The 17,645-nt window shown below is 53.5% G+C and overlaps 2 protein-coding genes across 2 annotated transcripts; one reads left to right on the forward strand and one right to left on the reverse strand.

Moving 5' to 3' along the window:
• Positions 1–2,117: 2,117 nt before the first annotated feature.
• ZNF488 (zinc finger protein 488) lies at positions 2,118–4,850 on the forward strand. The gene is made up of 2 exons (XM_061571315.1): positions 2,118–2,274; positions 3,008–4,850. Exons 1-2 carry the CDS (start codon positions 2,262–2,264, stop codon positions 4,141–4,143), a joined length of 1,149 nt encoding a protein of 382 aa, XP_061427299.1. The 5' UTR covers positions 2,118–2,261; the 3' UTR covers positions 4,144–4,850.
• Positions 4,851–8,668: 3,818 nt separating this feature from the next.
• RBP3 (retinol binding protein 3) lies at positions 8,669–17,293 on the reverse strand. The gene is given in 6 exon segments (XM_061571357.1): positions 8,669–9,151; positions 11,241–11,383; positions 12,671–12,861; positions 14,154–14,381; positions 14,383–16,047; positions 16,049–17,293. Coding segments are annotated over 6 exon segments (3,771 nt in total). The 5' UTR covers positions 17,240–17,293; the 3' UTR covers positions 8,669–8,798.
• Between the last annotated feature and the right edge of the window lie 352 nt (positions 17,294–17,645).

Genomic DNA, 17,645 nt, shown 5'->3' on the forward strand with positions numbered 1-17,645 from the left:
GGCGAGGATGCCCCCCATCTCCGTCCCCTTCTATGGGGTTGTCTTTTTATTTCGCACAAGAGTGGGCCCGCGGTATAGGGCAACAAATCGATGGGCGAGCCCCAAAAGAAGAATCCCACAAAGCGAACCGCATGCGCCCCCCTCCCCTCCAGAAAAGACCACACAGGCGGAGGCGACCGCACGCCTCATTTGACGCTTTGTGGCGAACGAGCCACAATGGCCTGGTGCTCCTAACGCTGCGACCATATGCTTCCAGATCCCCTCGCTGCTCGCTGCCAGCCCGGACGAGTGTGGCTCCCGTTGCTTGTGGGGAAACCTCGCTGAGCCGAGCGGAAGGGAAACAATCTGGAACCCCGCGCAGGCGAGTCGAGGCTTGCTTTTGTTGTTGCTGTTGCTGCTGCTGCTTCGCTTGGTGGTAAGCGAGTTGAGTGAGCGGTGGGCGCGAGTGGGGTTGGTTTCGGGACGGAACGGCGGGGTGATGGTTGCGGTCAGAAATTTTATTGTTGATATTTTTATTTATTTTATATTTTTAGATGTTTTGGGGGGGGGGGGGGCGGGGGTTTGATCGATTTGAACACAGTTTCTCAACTTCTGGAGTCGCGTAGGTGTTAAGAAAAGCTCTGTGCGTTTTTTTTTATTGTCCAGAATGGTGATTAACGAAACCGCGCCGTGAAGTTGTTCCCCGTGCGATGTTTGCGACGGTAATAACTCGTGCATAGAACAAGATGGGGCAGGTGAAAAGTGCGGAGCCAGACGTTGTGAATTTAATTGAAGATTTCCCACCACTTTGTACACTTTTGTAACCCTACATTTATGTGCAATACGTGTGTTTATGTGCGGTGAAAATTGAAACGTGCTTTGTGTATCACGTACCTGTCGACCGCTTATCAGTGCCGACCTTCTTCTTGGTTCTTTCGGTAAAGTCACGTAGAAGGGAAGTAATAAAATAGGGGTTGACAGGTATGGTAATCTTCAAACCTGTAAGCTACTCATCCTTGTATTATGCGTGAACGTGGTGTACAATTGACCGCGCAATTTGACGCGTTTTAAGTTGAATACAATGAACCACAACAATGCTCATTATTATTTGCACAGGGAAACTTCCATGAGATATGTGGCCAATTCCACAAAATTCGGAAAGAGACTGGAGCACCCCAGAAAAAATCCTTCCAAACACTCAATATTTCTGCGAATTCCATCAACTCAATTTAGTGACCTGGAATAATTCTCATATGTGGGGGAAATAATAATAATATTCGGATCTCGGAAAGTTGAGCATTTCTTTTGAGACGAGCAGGGATTGCCAATATCTTGTAGACGTGGAGCTGCAATGTGGCTCGGCGATGTTTAGTTTTGTTTCTCACCAGCTCGTAATGTGTTTGGCATCGTGGCATTGCTAATTTTTGGGTCTTTCGGTAAAGTCACATAGATGGAAAATCGTGGCATTGCTTCTACGAGCGAATTGAGAAACTCAAGGCAATGGACATTGACACAGACTTCCCATCACCAGCTAAAAACTCCAAGTGCATTGCGAACAGGTAGTCTACATCACTATTACTCTTACTACTATTTTTAAATGTTACCAGGTAAGGCCCACTGAGCTATATAGCTCTTAGTCAGAAGTGACTTGGCAACAAATGATAGCCCAACGAAGTGGCTTATCACGTGGAAATTCATAGCAGCCAAATACTCTAAAGGCACTTGTTTAAATGTGGAGGGAAAACCCGGAGGATCTAGACAAAAAAAACACGCGACCACGGGAGAGAGAGACACGCAAACACCAAATATACAACAGGCGTCAAGGGTCGGGATCGAACCCACGACCTCCTGCATACCAGGCGAGGTAGTTTGAGTCCACTTAGACACCCGATTCCCCCTTACGAGGACTTAAAAGCGACTCCTTGCGCGGAGCAACAAATCTAACGGTGCTCGCCCTTTTCTCCGGCAGAGGCGGAACAGATCGATTGGACTCGAGTCTCGGCGGCGGCGCGACAGAAGAAGAGTAGTTGAGCGAGTGGAGAAGGAAGGTGGAGAGAGAGAGGGGTGGGGGGAGCGGAGAATACAACAAGAGAAGGAGCGGGCGGGAGGGAAGGAGGGAGGGAGAGGCAGAGAGGAGGAGGAGGAGGGGTCCGCACAAGGGGATAGAGAGCTCGCCAGAGGCGGCGGATAACGGCGACCATCCACAACTTGAAAAGGAACGTCGACGCAGCAGGAGCGAGCGGAGGAGAAGCTGCGTCGGATCGGAGGGTCCCGCGTCTCCCATGGATATGATGTGTGAGTCGTCGGCGTGTCCATCACCGCGCACCATCGCACATTAATATGGAGATCCGAGACGTCCTATTACAAGTGCGATTGATGTCCCTCGTGTTCAGTTAATAGATTAGAAGTGATCATAATAAAATAATAATCGTCATTATTTGTAGTCCTCTGTCAATCCACTGCGAGATGAAGGCCTCTCTATCCACGCTTGCGTTAGTCGTCGGAGTTACTTGGCTATACGTGACCGCAACTGGTCAGTGCTGGTTGGTGAAGTGAGGAGTGGTGGGTGGAGGGTGTGGGGGGTAAGTGCCGTGGCACAAGGCGTTAGCCGTAGCGGGGAATAGAATGGGTTCATACCGTGGTGCTCTAATCATCTGCGCTGCCATTCCACCCGTCAATTCTACTGGCATGCAAGCAATGACTCCTTCATATATCTGTCACTCCACGTAAAATAATTGAAGAATACCTTACACAACCAATTGGCCTGCCCTTCGTATTTAGTTAATTATGCACAATTATACATCTTCGATTAGCACGGTTGGCTACATACGGTGCAAAAGAAGTTCAACATACATATATAAATCCGATGCAGTCTGCTCGACTGTGGAACTGAACGAGCCTCGATTCACATCCAATGCTTGTCGCTCCAAAAGGTGGGCAGGAGCTGCAGAATACAAACGGCGGAATCTTGAGTAGACGAGTACATCTCTCTGTCTGACAATCTGTGCTTCGTGTGTGCTCCTTGCAGACTCCGTGGGATACCGCTGCTCACACTACGCGGGGATGTTCCGACTGGACTGCCCGCCGGCGCACGACCCCCGCGCTCCTCCGTGCGGCGTGAGACTCGCTCCGCAGCCGTGGCTCACTCCTCTGCGAGACTCCAACCCCGTGTGCCTCGCCTCTCCGAGTGCCGCTCCCTGTGCCCCCGCCGCCAGAAAATGCTCCGTGGACTTTCACAACCTGGCCCGGGATCTCGAGTCACGGCCCGCGTTAAGCGAGAGCGCAATGCAGGGACACATCGCCCGTGACACCTCGTCGGATGCTAACGGTCGCCTGCTGTGCTCGGCCGCGGTCGAAGGTCCCAGGTCCGCGCACGGCGTCGCCCGGCCGAAGGCTCAGCGCGGCCTGCAGCGGGGCGAACAAAGGGAGGAGCAGGCGTGGAAACGAGAGCGTAAGGTTGAGAAGGTTGAGACGTCCTCTCCGGATGACGGTGCTCAATATTCTGCGAGACCGACGCACGCGGTGTGGATGAACAACATCAACAGCGGCAGCAGCATCGCAAGAGGTGATCGCTCGGAGAGGCGCACTCCTTCCAGAGCCGGTGAGCCAAATCCTCTGGACACCTCGAGGGGCGATGTCTTTGAGACGCCCAAGAGCATCGTGGGGGGCCAGCACAAGAGCGCCTTCTCGCCTCCAGCCAAGTCCGAGCACAGGCGCTCCACCAGCTCTCAGTTCATGGTCTCCGAGCTGCTAAAGACGACAACGGCGTCCACTCACTTTGGCGCACGCGGCATCACCGCCACCGCCGCCGCCACCGCCGCCGCTCACAACGGGCCCACGTTCGTCTACGCGGACTGCAGGGCCTCCTGGTCCAAACCTCTGGTGCACAGGCCCATCTTGAGGCCGTCTCCTCCGCTGCCCATGCCTCAAGTGGCCGGCCCCGGCGGGCTAGGGTTGCCGCCGCAGAACTGGTGCGCCAAGTGCAACGTGTCCTTTCGTCTCACGTCGGACCTGGTCTACCACATGCGCTCTCACCACCGCTGCGAGCGCTCGGCCGAGCCGCTGTCGAAGAGGCGCCGCGAGGAGAGGTTACGCTGCCAGGTGTGCGGGGAGAGCTTCCGGGAGAGGCACCACCTGTCCAGGCACATGATATCGCATAACTGACCCGCGTGACGGCCGTCGTGACGAGCATGGGACTCCGCAATTCTGCCGTCGGCCGCCTTCCCGCTCCTCCTGGCTACACCTGCATACGCTTCATTGCCGCGTTCGTTTCGGAACTCCCCGAGTTAGTTTGCCTTGTCTGACTCGAAACCCGCACGCGTGTCGCAACCCGTCCGCCGTCGCCTCGACGCGATGAAATCGAGGACACTTTCTCCGCCGCGCTCTGCTACGAGCTCCCAACGTCGCTTACCCTAACCCCGCCGTGAAATCCCGACCATGCTCCGCTTGCAGCGATGATATTGGTTGGCAAGGCCGACGCACGGTGACGTTAATTAAGCACAATTTATGCGCAGTAATTTGGTGACAATGTGCCTTTTGTGGTGTCTGTGTGACTTGTGTGATGTGTGTAACGGATTTTTACTGCAGAGAAAACAAATATACTTTGATCTGTATTTTATGTTTAAAATAAAAAGGTTTTAGAAATATTTTATGTATGTATATATTTATAGTGATATGTATGCAAATGCACACACACATACTACTTAGGTTAACATAAAACAGTAAAACTGGTCATGAGTAATAATCGGAAAAACAATAAATAGTCTGCAACTTTTTTTATCTAAATAAAATAATGAATTCACAGACCATTTCGATTTAAAGCTTTCGTGACTGCAGGGATTCATCTTCTTGGTTCTTTCGGTAAAGTCACGTAGAAGGGAAATAATAAAATAATAAAAATAAAACATAATAAAATAATTCTCACGACGTTTCGGCCACAACGCAAGCAGCCGTCCTCAGGTGAAGAACAGGTCTGTCGCTGTCTTTCCGACAGGCCGAAACGTCGTGAGAATTATTTTACTATGTTTTATTTTTATTATTTTATTATTTCCCTTCTACGTGACTTTACCGAAAGAACCAAGAAGATCACAGACCATTGTCTATGAAGGTCTCTCCAACGACGTGTCAGTCATGGACGGTTGTTTGACCACCATTCTTCACCGCGCTGATCACTCGCCACCGATGTTGCCCCTGGGCCCGAATTCAGCTCAGGTCACCGGATTATAGCACGGTGCGCTAACCACTGTGCCACCACTCCTTCCACCCACGATGAGCATTTTCTTTTGACTATTGTCCTGTGTATATGTTTAACTGTAACGTACATCAGTCTTAGTCTTTTTTTACGAAGAAGTATTGTCAAATTACCAATGCATTTAAAACCGCTAAATATATTATTAATATTTTATGCATAAAGTATATTATTTTTTAATATTATTCGCATTGCTATGTCTACATTAACAATACGATTTAGTGATGGTGCCATTGTATGTCTTGGAAAGAATGTTGAAATGGGAATAAACGATCAGCCGTAGTCTATTTATTTGCTATGAATTATTTGTTATGCGTTATCTGTTGTGAATTATTTGCTCAACGTGCTTAAACACATTGTATATTGCTAATTAAACACGGAATAGTCCTCGCTTAACAAACCATCGGAACTTGCATAGCCTCGTCATTTGTTGTTCAAGAAATAGTATTGGGAACGCCTGGGAATTCCCTAGGAAGAGCTCGAGTCTGCCGCCAGGGCAAGGGAGGTCTGGACCGCTCGACTCAACACGCAGCTGCCGCAACCATCACCAGGACAAGCGCATGTTTAGATAAACGCATGCAATTATATTGCCTATGAGCTGAGCCCGCTGTTGTCGGAGTTCAGAAGCTAAGCCGGCTTTGAGCCTGGTCATTCGGATACTCACATGGCTGAGCACCAGTGGATGGCTATGAGATGCCAGGAGATGGCAGTCCAGCAAATGGATGCGACCCATGGATAGATTGGGTCCACTCACACTGGGTTGAGTCTGTTGGATTAATAAAATAACAAGCGAAGCTTTTCGTGGGATTCCCTTGCACGAATGGGTATTCTCCGGGTACTCGGGGTTTCTCCAACAAATTGGGGATGCCACGGTGGCGAAATGTTAACTACCTCGCTCGGTATACAGGAGTTTGCGTGTCTCTCTATCCCAGTGGTCAAGTGGATTTTTCTCCGGGTCCTCCGATTTTCCTCCACATTTAGAAACATGCTTTTAGAGAATTTTGATGCTATTGATTTCCACGCGATAAGCCACTGCGTCGAGTTATCATTTGTGGCCAGGTCGCCTCTGAAAAATAGCTAAATAGCTCAGTGGGCCTAACCTTATATTCGAAATCACCTGCGTCAAAATGATGAAAAAAATTACGAACAACAGTAGGTCGGAGTGCGTTTTGGAAAAATTAAACAAATTATGAAAACAAAACATACTGACAGGGGTAAAGATTTAAAGTGTTTAATCATACATTAGCCTTATAACATACGGATCAGAAACACTGACGCTGAACAATTAATATTGAACAAAAAGCTGGAAATGGATTGCGTAAAGATTTGCACGCTAACGAATTACACACCAAGAGAGTAAGGGGGGAGCACCAGTGCCGGATTATCAGGGAGCTACATGTGTAGTAGCGACTACATATGTAGTAGCTACTACATATGTAGCAGCTACACGTGCTACGGGCCCCGCACTTTCAAGGGCCCCGCGCTAAATGCTTTCAATCTATCAATTCCGGTTCAGTGATTCTGCACTTGCTCTATTACTATAGTACTATACCGCCTTCAACTTTTATGAACGACTGGGTGTTTAAGGTTAGCGATTTGTCGAATTATCCGGCTGTATAGCAAATTAAAAAATACAATTACTTTAATATGCAAGTTAAACATGTGTGTTTTAATATATATATTTTTTATATTTAGAACCCCTTAATAACATATGCTACAGCCCCCCCCCCCCCCCACTAGCTTAATCCGGCACTGGGGAGACCGTGCGAGCGAAGAGACATCGGCACACAACCGAGTGCCATCCCGCTGAGAGGGTTTTCTCTTATATAATAAATATATAGGACACCTATGCGATCACGATCACGTGCTATATGGTACACTGCGAGTATAATGCCGCCGCGTCTTCCGCCAAGTGCTTGAACTGTGCGTGACGAGCTCTATGGAGCCCCCCCCCCCTCCCCTCTGGAGGGGTTATTGGGCCGAGTCTGAACCCATCCTGCCGATCGACTTGCCGTGTTGAACCCGTTTGCACCGCTGGGTGGGACAGAGGCGGTTGTGGGTGGCTGGGTTTTAGGAAAAATTCGCGACGTGGCTTCAACTAACACGCCGGGGAGATCGAGTTGAATCGGTGACCTCTGGATCGCAAGTGCGGATGCGGCCGCGCACCGTATTCTGCGGATTATAAGACGCACTTTGTTTGATTCTCCCCCCTCCCCCATCCCGGTATTTTAGAGCAACAGATGGGTGTGCGTTTTATAATCTTGTTGTGTTATGCATTTACTGTTGTAACGGTCAGCGTACTGCACTACGAACCCGCCGACTCGGGTTCTATTGCTGTGCACGGCCAACACCAGTGACGATTATCTGAACCAGTCCTGGGCATCCCCTAGGTCAACTCAGCCTCAAATGAGTACCTGGTGCGGTGTGTAGTAAACATCGCCACTGGGGAGACAAAGGCGGCCCGGCGTGGTCCTGGCCACCCACCCCCTCGTGTGCCGCGCCCATCTTCAAAGGTGTTATTCGCTAACAGCACTTGCCCCAACAGTCTGTTAAAGGCTATACAGGGGATCTTTGTCTGTTTGTTTGCTGTGTTTGTTTAACTCGATCGACACCAGGCACACGTTTGGGGTGCCTCTTACTTTGCGGACAATCTTACAATCTGGAGAATACGGTGATCCATGGCAGAATTCCTGCGAACCCATAAATCTGACCCCATATCGAATCCCTACACATAAGCCCCTATATATATCCCTGCATCAACCCGATAGTTAATCGCTGCATCTCATCCTACGCCGCACTTAACACGTTACATCTAAAAACTGTGATCCTCACCCAGTATCTCAAATCCTTGAATCTCACGGCTATATTTAATGCATTTATCCCCGATGCCACCCAGTGTATAGCCCCTGTATGTAATTCCTACACAATAACCGCAAATTATTCCTACACAATAAGTGATGCGGGGGTGGAAATTAAAGCTACAACTATTTTATGATCAGGTAAGGCTCACCGAGCTGCATAGCTCTTTTTCAGAAGCGACCTGGCCACAAATGATGGCTCAACGATGTTGGCTTAGCGCGTGGAAATTTATAGCAGCCAAAAATACTCTTGAATCCACGCGACCACGGCGAGAACATGTCAACTCCAGATATACAGCAGGCGTCAGGGTTGGGATCGAACGCGACAACCTCCCGTATACCGGGCGAGGTAGTTAACATCTCGCCACCGCGGCAACGCCTTGGTCAGGTGATCTCTTTTCAATTCTTCTTGGTTCTTTCGGCAAAGTCACGTAGAAGGGAAGTAATAAAATAATAAAAATAAAATATAATAAAACAATATTATAAAATATTATTTTATTATATAATATTATTTATATTATTATATTATCTTATTATATTATTTTATTTTATTATTTTATTTTTATTATTTCATTACTTCCCTTCTACGTGACTTTACCGACAGAACCAAGAAGTTGAATCCCTGCAGTCACGAAAGCTTTAAATCTCTTTTCACTTGTTGCACCGGAGCCCACGCCACCCAACCCAACCACGCCACTGCATCCCACCATTGCCTACAAGCTCAGGGGGGGCACTGCGGCGGTGGTGGCGGGGTGCGCTGCCGCCAGCCGGTGCCGCGCCAACTGCTTGGCCTTGAGCAGCGCGGCCTGGGGGGCCACGGGAACGTGGGGGGAGACGCCGGTGCGCTCCCAGCGCGCCAGCAGCGAGCGCTGGCCCGGCACGGCCAGGTAGAGGTGCGTGCCGTCCACGTGGTAGGTGTGTGCCGGCAGGCAGCCGACGCCCGTCGTCTCGCCGATGAGGAGTGCGCGGCCCAGACGCTTGAGCACGGCCGCGAACTCCTCGGCGGCGCCCAGGGTCTGACGACTCGTGAGCACCAGCACGGGCTTGCGCGAGCCGTAGCGCTTGCCTGCGTGCGTGCGCGTGTGTGTGTGTGCACGTGTGTGTGGGTGCACGTGCGTGCACGTGTGTGTGTGCGTGTGTGTGTGAACGTGTGTGTGTGTGAACGTGTGTGTGTGCGTGTGTGTGTGTGCGTGCGTGCACGTGTGTGCGTGTGTGTGTGCGTGAACGTGTGTGTGTTCGTGCACGTGTGTGTGTGTGCGTGTGTGTGAACGTGTGTGTGTGCGTGAACATGTGTGAACGTGTGTGTGCGTGCGTGAACATGTGTGAACGTGTGTGTGTGCGTGAACATGTGTGTGTGCGTGTGTGTGAACGTGTGTGTGTGCGTAAACGTGTGTGGGCGTGCGTGAACGTGTGTGTGCGTGCACGTGTGTGTGTGCGTGCACGTGTTTGTATGTGTGCACGTGTGTATGTGAATGTGTGTGTGCGTGCATGCACGTGTGTGTGTGCGTGCACGTGTGTGTGTGCGCGGGAGCACAGTGGGGAGCGGTAGTGTAGTGGTTAGTGCGCCGCGCTATGAACCGGGCGACCCGACTTCGATTTCGGCTCACGGCCAAGACCGGTGACGATTATCTGAACTGGTCCTGGGCCTCCCCTAGGTCGACTCAGCCTCAAATGAGTACCTGGTGCGGTGTGTAAAAACATCGCCACTGGGGAGACAAAGACGGCCGGGCGTGGTGTTGGCCACCCACCCCCTCGTGTGCCGTGCCGGCCTTCATAAGTGCCCGCTGACAGCACTTGCCCCAACAGTCTGTTACAGGCTACACGGGGGACCTTTGTCTTTGTGTGCGGGATCACAGCGGCGAGGCACCGGTGGTGCATCCCGGCCACTCAACCCGCCCGTCCCGGGGGCCTCCTGCCAGCGGGCCCTCGACACTTCGCGTGGCCTCAAGGTGGCACCTCGCCTCGCACAAGCGCCGTGGTGACATCACCGCCACCGAGCGGTTAACGGTGGCCGCTGTTGCTGCTGCTATGCGTTGTGGGCAGACGCGTGGATGAGTGGGGGCAAGTGGATGAGAAGGCAGGCAGATGGGTGGGCAAGGGCGGGGGTGTTGTGGGAAGGCGAGAGATGGGTGTGTGGATTAGGTGGTCAGACAGATGGGTGGATAGGTGGGTAGGCAGATGGGTGGCTAGGTGGGTAGGCATACAGGTGGATAGGTGGGAAAGTGGGGAGGCAAGTGGGTGGGTATGTGGGTAGGCAGGTGGTTGGATAGACAAGTCGGCAGGAAGGTGAATGGGTGGGCATGAAGGTGGCTGGGTAAGCAGATGGGCTGGTTGGTATTTTGGTGGGTAGGAGCAAGCAGGTGAGTGGGTAGGTGCGTTAGCAAGGTGAGTGTGGACAGTCGGGTGGATTGGTGGGCAGCATAACATAAGTTCTGATGCCAACAATGTTAACCCAATAACATTGCAACATCGGCAATGGTGATGACAATACTAACAAGACAATCAATAGGAACAATCACAATAAAGAAACACATTACTGCAATGGCAATGCGTTCTGCTGAGAACGCATCATGACAATCTCTGTTCCACTTGTCATGTTTTAATTGCTATTGGTCATATGGTAGTCGTAAGCTATATTCGTGTATCGAGGCTCACACTATAACTCACGACGGATGCAATCGTGGGTTATAGACACAGCGGCAATTGATGTGTTTGATTACATAAGGCAACAATTCAATATTCACACTTGTACAGATCTTAGAATCGTGCATTGTGTGTGTGTTTGGACACCGACTAATAATTCCAGCCAATAAAATTCCCACCGAATTCTCCCGTTGAACCGGCCTATTCCACGTTGTTTTACCGACGTGTGTATGCACGCTGAGCGTCTTTCGCACCGTACGTAGCCAACGGCGCTAATCGGAGGTGCGGCGGGAAGAACAACCAACTAAACACACACACACAAAACTAGCAGTTCTGAATAAATGGCCTTTCAATGTGGATGATTTGAAAGTGCACTGCTCTGGTGGCTGCCTAACATCGGAAGGAAGAGCGTTGCGACACCGCCGCCGCAGAAGCGCATCTGAAAGCGCGCGATGCCGTGAGCGTTGTACCTGCCGGGCTCGCCGCTGTGTCGCGTGCCGTGCTTTGTTTACCGGGTAATCTCGCGATGGTCCACATCTGCTGGGTGGTGTTGGACCGTCTCGTGTAGACGCTGTCGAGCAGAACCGGCTGATCTTCATCAAACAGATAGGAGGCGAGTGTGGGGATGGAGGAGATGGGACCTCCTACATTGTACCTGCAGTGCAACAACATCATCATCATCGCTTATTCCGGACTTAGCTCGGACTCAACGATGAATCGATTCACTTTATAATCGATTGAGAGTTCAGCAGAGACAATATCGTTCTAGACATAGCCATTGAAGTGCGTGTGTGTGTGTGAAAACTGATAACCGTGGATAATTGTAATCTAATAATATTCATAACCTTGGATTTATCTTAACCTTGGATTTGTATAATTTATCTTGCAGCCCTCGGTCAAGACACTGTTGGATGGAGGTCTTCTTCCCATGCTGCGTGGCTCACGAGGATTGTTTGACCACACTTCACTGCTGATGAACAGTTAACGCACGCCAAATGTTGCGGTTTGGTTCACAAATGCCGGTTCCCCACAGTCCACGCTTACCGAATTACCGACAATCGCTCTGACGAGTACAGCGTCTCACGGATTCATGCGGTGAGGTTGGCAAACGTGGAAAGGCCGACGGTCTTGGAGCAAACGACGCCACACCCTCAACCCCAATCGGAAACGAAGCCGATGATTTCCAAGTCTGGATCTACAACTTGTAAATGTGGTGTCACACCGCCACCTGGTGGTAGTAAGAATAATAATAACCTCTGATAGAAGAGTCGTGTCATCACAAACGCACTTGCTGTACTTGCAGGCGGGTGTCACGCGCATAATGCCTCTGTGGCTGAGCCACCAATCTCGCCCCTAGGGGGCTGACTCACGGTCGGGCACCACCACCCCGGGCTTCTGTATTTATAACGAGACGTTAACTACCTCGCCTGGTATACAGGAGGTCCTGGGTTTGATCCCGACCCTGACGATGCCTGATGTATATCTGGAGTTTGCGTCCCTCTCTCTATCTCATCATCATCATCATCACGGTGGCTAGGGGATGTTAACTCCCTCGCCTGGTATACAGGAAGTCATGGGTTCGATCCCGATCCATGACGCCTGCTGTATATTTGGAGTTTGCGTGCTTCTCTCTCCGTGGTCGTGTGGGTTTTTCTTCGGGAGTCCTCTGTTTTTATTTTGCTTCTTCCACATTTAGAATCGAGGCCACGCGTTTAGAGCATTCGCCTCCTATACATTTCCACGCGACGAAGACGACACTAAGCCGCTACGTTGAGCCGCCATCGTTTGCGATAGACAGGATCGCTTCTGATCAAGAGCGATGTACAAGCTCAGCGGGCCCTTTCCTGGTAGTAAAAAAACCAACACCAAAAAAATGTGTTTACTTTGTGGCGATTGTATCGGGAAAAAGAGGAGGTGGGTGTTTGGGGGAGAAACCCGGCACCTTAGGTCGATGATGAGGATCTCGGTGTCGCAGATTTTCTTCCACACGTGCTCCACCAGCAGGTGGGCCACGTGCTCGAGCGCCTCCAGGTCGCTGAATAGGTCGAAGCGAAGGTAGCCGATCTTCCCCTCCAACACGTCCGTGATGAACGAGAACTTGATGAGGTCCTCAAACGACTCGGTTGGAGGCATCTGGGACAAAGACAAAGATTCCACCACCCGGTATAGCCTCGAACAGACTGTTGAGGCAAGTGCTGTGAGAGAGCATCGATGAAGTGGGTTGCTCGCTAGCACCTTGCCCGGCCGAATTTCTCTCCCGAGCTGTGATGTTTACACATTGCATCAGGTACTCATTTGAGGTTGAGTCGACCTAAGGGAAGCCCATGACCGGTTCAGATAATCGTCGCCAGGTGTTGGCCGTGAGCTGGAATTGAACTCGGGTCGCCGGGTTCGTAGCTGGCCTATGAGTCCCCACTCTGTGACGCACACACACAGAAGCGAGTGCGACAAGCAGCAATTTGCGAGGAGCCTGCTCTGATTGAGAACGTTAAACTCGTCGCACAAGCCAAGAAAACGCATCGCGTTTTAGCAAACGTTCGTGGCCCTTAACATTCGTGGTGTTGCCGCATAAAAGTGTCTCAAAGTGTATCTCTGCTCAAATGAGCGTGGGCCAGCGATTGCTGTGAACTCTCACGCAGAGTTGCTGCTTGTATTGACCCTGGGCGGTTAAGAAGCGCGCAAAGACGCTTGGACTAAGACTGATAGACAGAGCACATGGGTTAGATAACACACGCAGGATACATACACAATGATGAGTGTTATGAACCTGCGCTATTTCGGATCCTCAAAGACCAATATTAATTAATGAGGCTCAGAAATTCTAGATTTAAAGCTTTCGTGACTTGCAAGGATTCATATTCTTAGTTTTTTTCCGGTAAAGTCATGTGACTTTACCGAAAAAACCTAAGAATATGAGGCTCAGAAAGTCAGATTATGCCAAACATAAGATGCCGAACATTCTCAAGAGTTTGTTGTGAATACTTGTAAATTCACTGCTAATTCTTAAACAATAATAGTGTCTTTGTGAGCCCGGAGCATTAACATTCAGAGCACGTTGTTCATGCCCAGGGCTCAGTATTAATCTTCATGGCTCAATAAACTAAACTCTGATGACTCCTGGGTTCCAATGGAAAATAATGAGGTCCACACACCACCAGTGTCCAAACACTGCATGAGCCAGCTTGATAGACAGAACACTGTGTACGAGTCATACAGAGTGGGTATTCCTTTCTTTCTTCCTCCTGGCTTTAGTCGCACACTTCGTGGGAGGCAAGCGACTAAGTTCGGTGATGATGGGAATCTTAATTGCAGGTCTTCAGCAAATGCGTAACATTCGGCTGAGCCTGCCCTGTGAGTATATGACCAATCTGCCTCCGGTCCGACGGACTTGATTGCGTTAAATGCCGCGTGCGCACTACATTCACCTGCATGGGCACGATGCCCGGCATCCTGTCCGTGGCATGCTCGGGCACACACACCGCCTTGAGGTGGCGGTCCCCCGTGATGAGCTGCAGGTGCACGGTCAACTTGAAGGCGAGCTCCTCCTCGGACCTCAGGGCTCCGTACTCCCCGGCCGCGAGCAGCGCCGCCAGCTTGCTGGGGACGCCGAGCGCGGCCTCCGCCCTCGAGTAGCCGTCGGCCACCAGCTTTCCCCGCCGTGCGCAGGATAGACGGGGCGTCAGCGCGCAACGCCGCCATGCGCAGGGCCGACTGCAGCGCCTCGGACGCCTTGGTCTGCACGTGCGGCTCCACGCCCGCCACGCTCCACGTGCGGCCCCCCGAAGGGCTCACGCCGGCCTGGTTGGGGATGAAGACGTAGAGGCGGCTGTCCCCGATGCGGTAGGTGCCCGTGGACAGCGAGCCGCCCGTCGTGGGCTCGCCGATCACCGTGGCCCGCTTGAGGTCGCTCATGACCCTCGTGAGGATCTCGCCGGCCGAGCCGGTCATGTGGCTCGTGAGGATGTAGACGTCCTTGCTGGCGCCGTAGCGCTGGCCCAGCACCCGCGGGACCGTGAACACCTCGGCGCTGCTCCTGCTGGGCCGGTCGAAGACCGTGTAGAGATGGCGCGGAGGCGACGCGTCGAAGAAGTACGAGCAGAGGATCGGGATGGACGTCGAGTAGCCGCCCATGTTGTAGCGCACGTCGATGACGAGCGAGCGCGTGCCGGAGATCTTGTTCCACACCTTCTCCACCAGCTGAGGCCCCACGTGCTTCAGCACCTCGGCGTCGGTCATCATGTCGAAGCGCAGGTAGCCGACGTTGTTGGCGAGGATGTCCACCTTGAAGACGGTGTCGATGAGCACGCTGAGCTCCTCGGGAGACGGCACGCTCGGCGTCTTGTCCGCGTCCATGCGCTCGATCTGCAGGTCGCTGTAGAAGGCGTGCAGGCGGTGGTCGCCCCAGATCTCGTGCAGGTCCGAGGTGAGCTGCGACGCAAGCGCCTCGTAGTCCACCACCGAGCGGTACTTTCCCTCGCGGTACTTGAGGAGGATCTCGGCCGTGGCGTTCTCGCCGTCGCTCAACATCGCGTAGTAGCCCTCCACGAGCGAGCCGGCCAACTCGAGCAGCGACACCATTTTCGGGTGGAAGTCGATGATTTCCTTGGCCGCGTCCAGCGCGTTCTCGGCCAGCACGATTGCGTCGGGCACGACGCCGCCACCCAGCCAGTACTCGTCGTTGTTGTCGATGAAGTTGATGATGGGCACGGTCATGTAGAGGCCCGTGTCCGAGAGTCGGAACGCCAGGCTGTGTGCCAGCCTGCCCGACGTGATCTCGCCCACGATGGTGGCCCTGTTGAGCGACTGCATGAGGTAGGTGAACTCCTCGGCCGCCGTGGCCGTGTGCTGGCTCGTGAGGAGGTAGACGCCCTTCTTGGAGCCGTAGAGCTGCGAGGTGAGGTTCGACACCGTGTGGAACTCGGCGGTGACGTTGCGCAGCCTGTCGTACACCGTGTAGAAGTGCACGGGCGGCGACGTATCCTGGAAGTAGCTGAGCACGATGGGGATGGCGGTGGAAGAACCCCCGAGGTTGTAGCGGAGGTCTATGATCACGTTGTCTGTGGGCTGGATGCGCTCCCACACCTTGGAGACCAGCTGCTTTCTGAGCTTCATCACGGCCGACGCGTCCCCGAACTCGTCGAAGCGGAGGTAGCCGATGTTCCCCTCCAGGACCTCCACCTTGAACACGCTGTCCACGATGGCCTCTAGCATCTGCTCGTCGTCCGGCAGCGGCGCGGGTGGGCCCGGGGGGATCGGCTGCGCCAGCGGGGGCCACTCGGGCTCGCGGTTGCTCACGACGAGACGCGGGTCCTCGGCCACCCGACTGCAGGTCCTGGGTGAGCTTCGACGTCAGGTCCTCCACGGACACCACGGAGCCGTACTCGGACCACGAGAGGTGGTCCGCTATGGCCGAGGCGCGCTCCACGAACGTGTAGGAGCTGAGCAGGAGTTCGCCCGCCGCCTCGACGGCCTTGCGGGCCACGCCGCGAGCGTTCAGGATCTCCAGGGCCTTGTCCAGGGCCCGCTCGGAGGGCGCGCTCACGCACGGGAAGACGCCCGTCAGCTCCCAGCTGCGGCCCGTCAGCGGGCTCTGGGACCTCGCCGTGGGCACGGTGACGAAGAATCGAGAGTCGCCCAGGCGGAAGCGCTCCACCTCGAGGGAGCCTCCGGCCGTCTGCTCGCCGATCACGGTGGCCCGGTGGAGGTGTTTGAGCACGTAGGCCACGTTCTCGGCGACTCCCTCGGTGTTCGCGCTCACGAGCACGAACACGTCCTTGTGCTTGGCGAAGCGGGCCCCCTGGAGGTCCGGCAGGGACCAGATCTCCTTGCTCTCGTTCGTGGGCCGGTAGTAGACCGTGTCCAGGTGCAGCACGGGCCTGGGCTCGCAGAAGCAGGACACCAGGTAGGGCAGGCCCGTGATGTCGCCGTGCGAGTTGTATCTGAGGTCCAGCACGAATGTGTCCGTGTCCACCAGCCGGTTCCAAATCCTCTGGACGATGACGGGGCCCAGCTTCTTGATGGTCGCCTCGCTTATGATCTCGTCGGCTCTCAGGTAGCCCACGTTTCCGTCCAGCACCGCGAAGCTCGTCTTTTGCGGGATGGTGGCTAGTAGCTCCTCGAAGGTAGTGGGGCGGTGCTGCTCACCAGCGTCCCATCCCTCCGCGTCACCCTCCTCCCGGTCGCCGTCGTCGTCCACGTCTGGCACGTAGCTCACCGCGATCCTGGGGTCATTGAGGGCCCCCTGGATCCCCTCGGTGAGCGCCGACGCGGCGCTCTCGGGGTCGGAGACGCCGAGGAGTTCCCCGTTGTCCACCGCTCGCTGTATGGCTTCGTCCATGCCCACCAGGTTCTCGGGGATGCAGTAGTTGTCCAGCAGCACCTTGGCCAGGTGCAGCACCACGGCGGTGTCGAACTTATACTGCGCTTGGCTGTGGCACGTGGCGAGCGGCAGCAGCAACAGCAGCAGAAGGCGCGTGGGGAACGCGGTGCGCTGCTCACGCGAGCCGGCCATGGTGGTGGTGGTGGCCTCTGTCAAAGGCAGCGGCCGTGGTGTCTGAGCAAAGTGCCCGGGAATTATCAAGGACGTGATCCTCTTTGGTTGGCTTTCAGCAGATTAATCCGTGGGATTTGACGTGCATCGAGGTTGGAGCGGGAGTGGGTGGGTGGGTGGTGGGGTGGAGTTGGAGGACGGGTTGCGGGATAGTTGAAGCTCCTCTTAAAGTCGCCGTCAGATGGGTCTCGCTACCGACACTTGGTTCATGCGAGAGGCGAACGGTGGTGATGCGTAACGCGCGGGGCTGTGGTGGTGGTCATGATGATGATGGACATGAGGAGTTGGCAGCAAATATCGACACCCAAACCCCACGGGGCAGCGCGCTTTTGGCTGCTTCCGTGGACTGTCCATTCCCGCCCGCATA

The sequence above is a fragment of the Lethenteron reissneri genome, chromosome 47, assembly GCF_015708825.2.
Source record: "Lethenteron reissneri isolate LAM-NWPU_2019-01 chromosome 47, ASM1570882v1, whole genome shotgun sequence".
NCBI lineage: Eukaryota > Metazoa > Chordata > Hyperoartia > Petromyzontiformes > Petromyzontidae > Lethenteron > Lethenteron reissneri.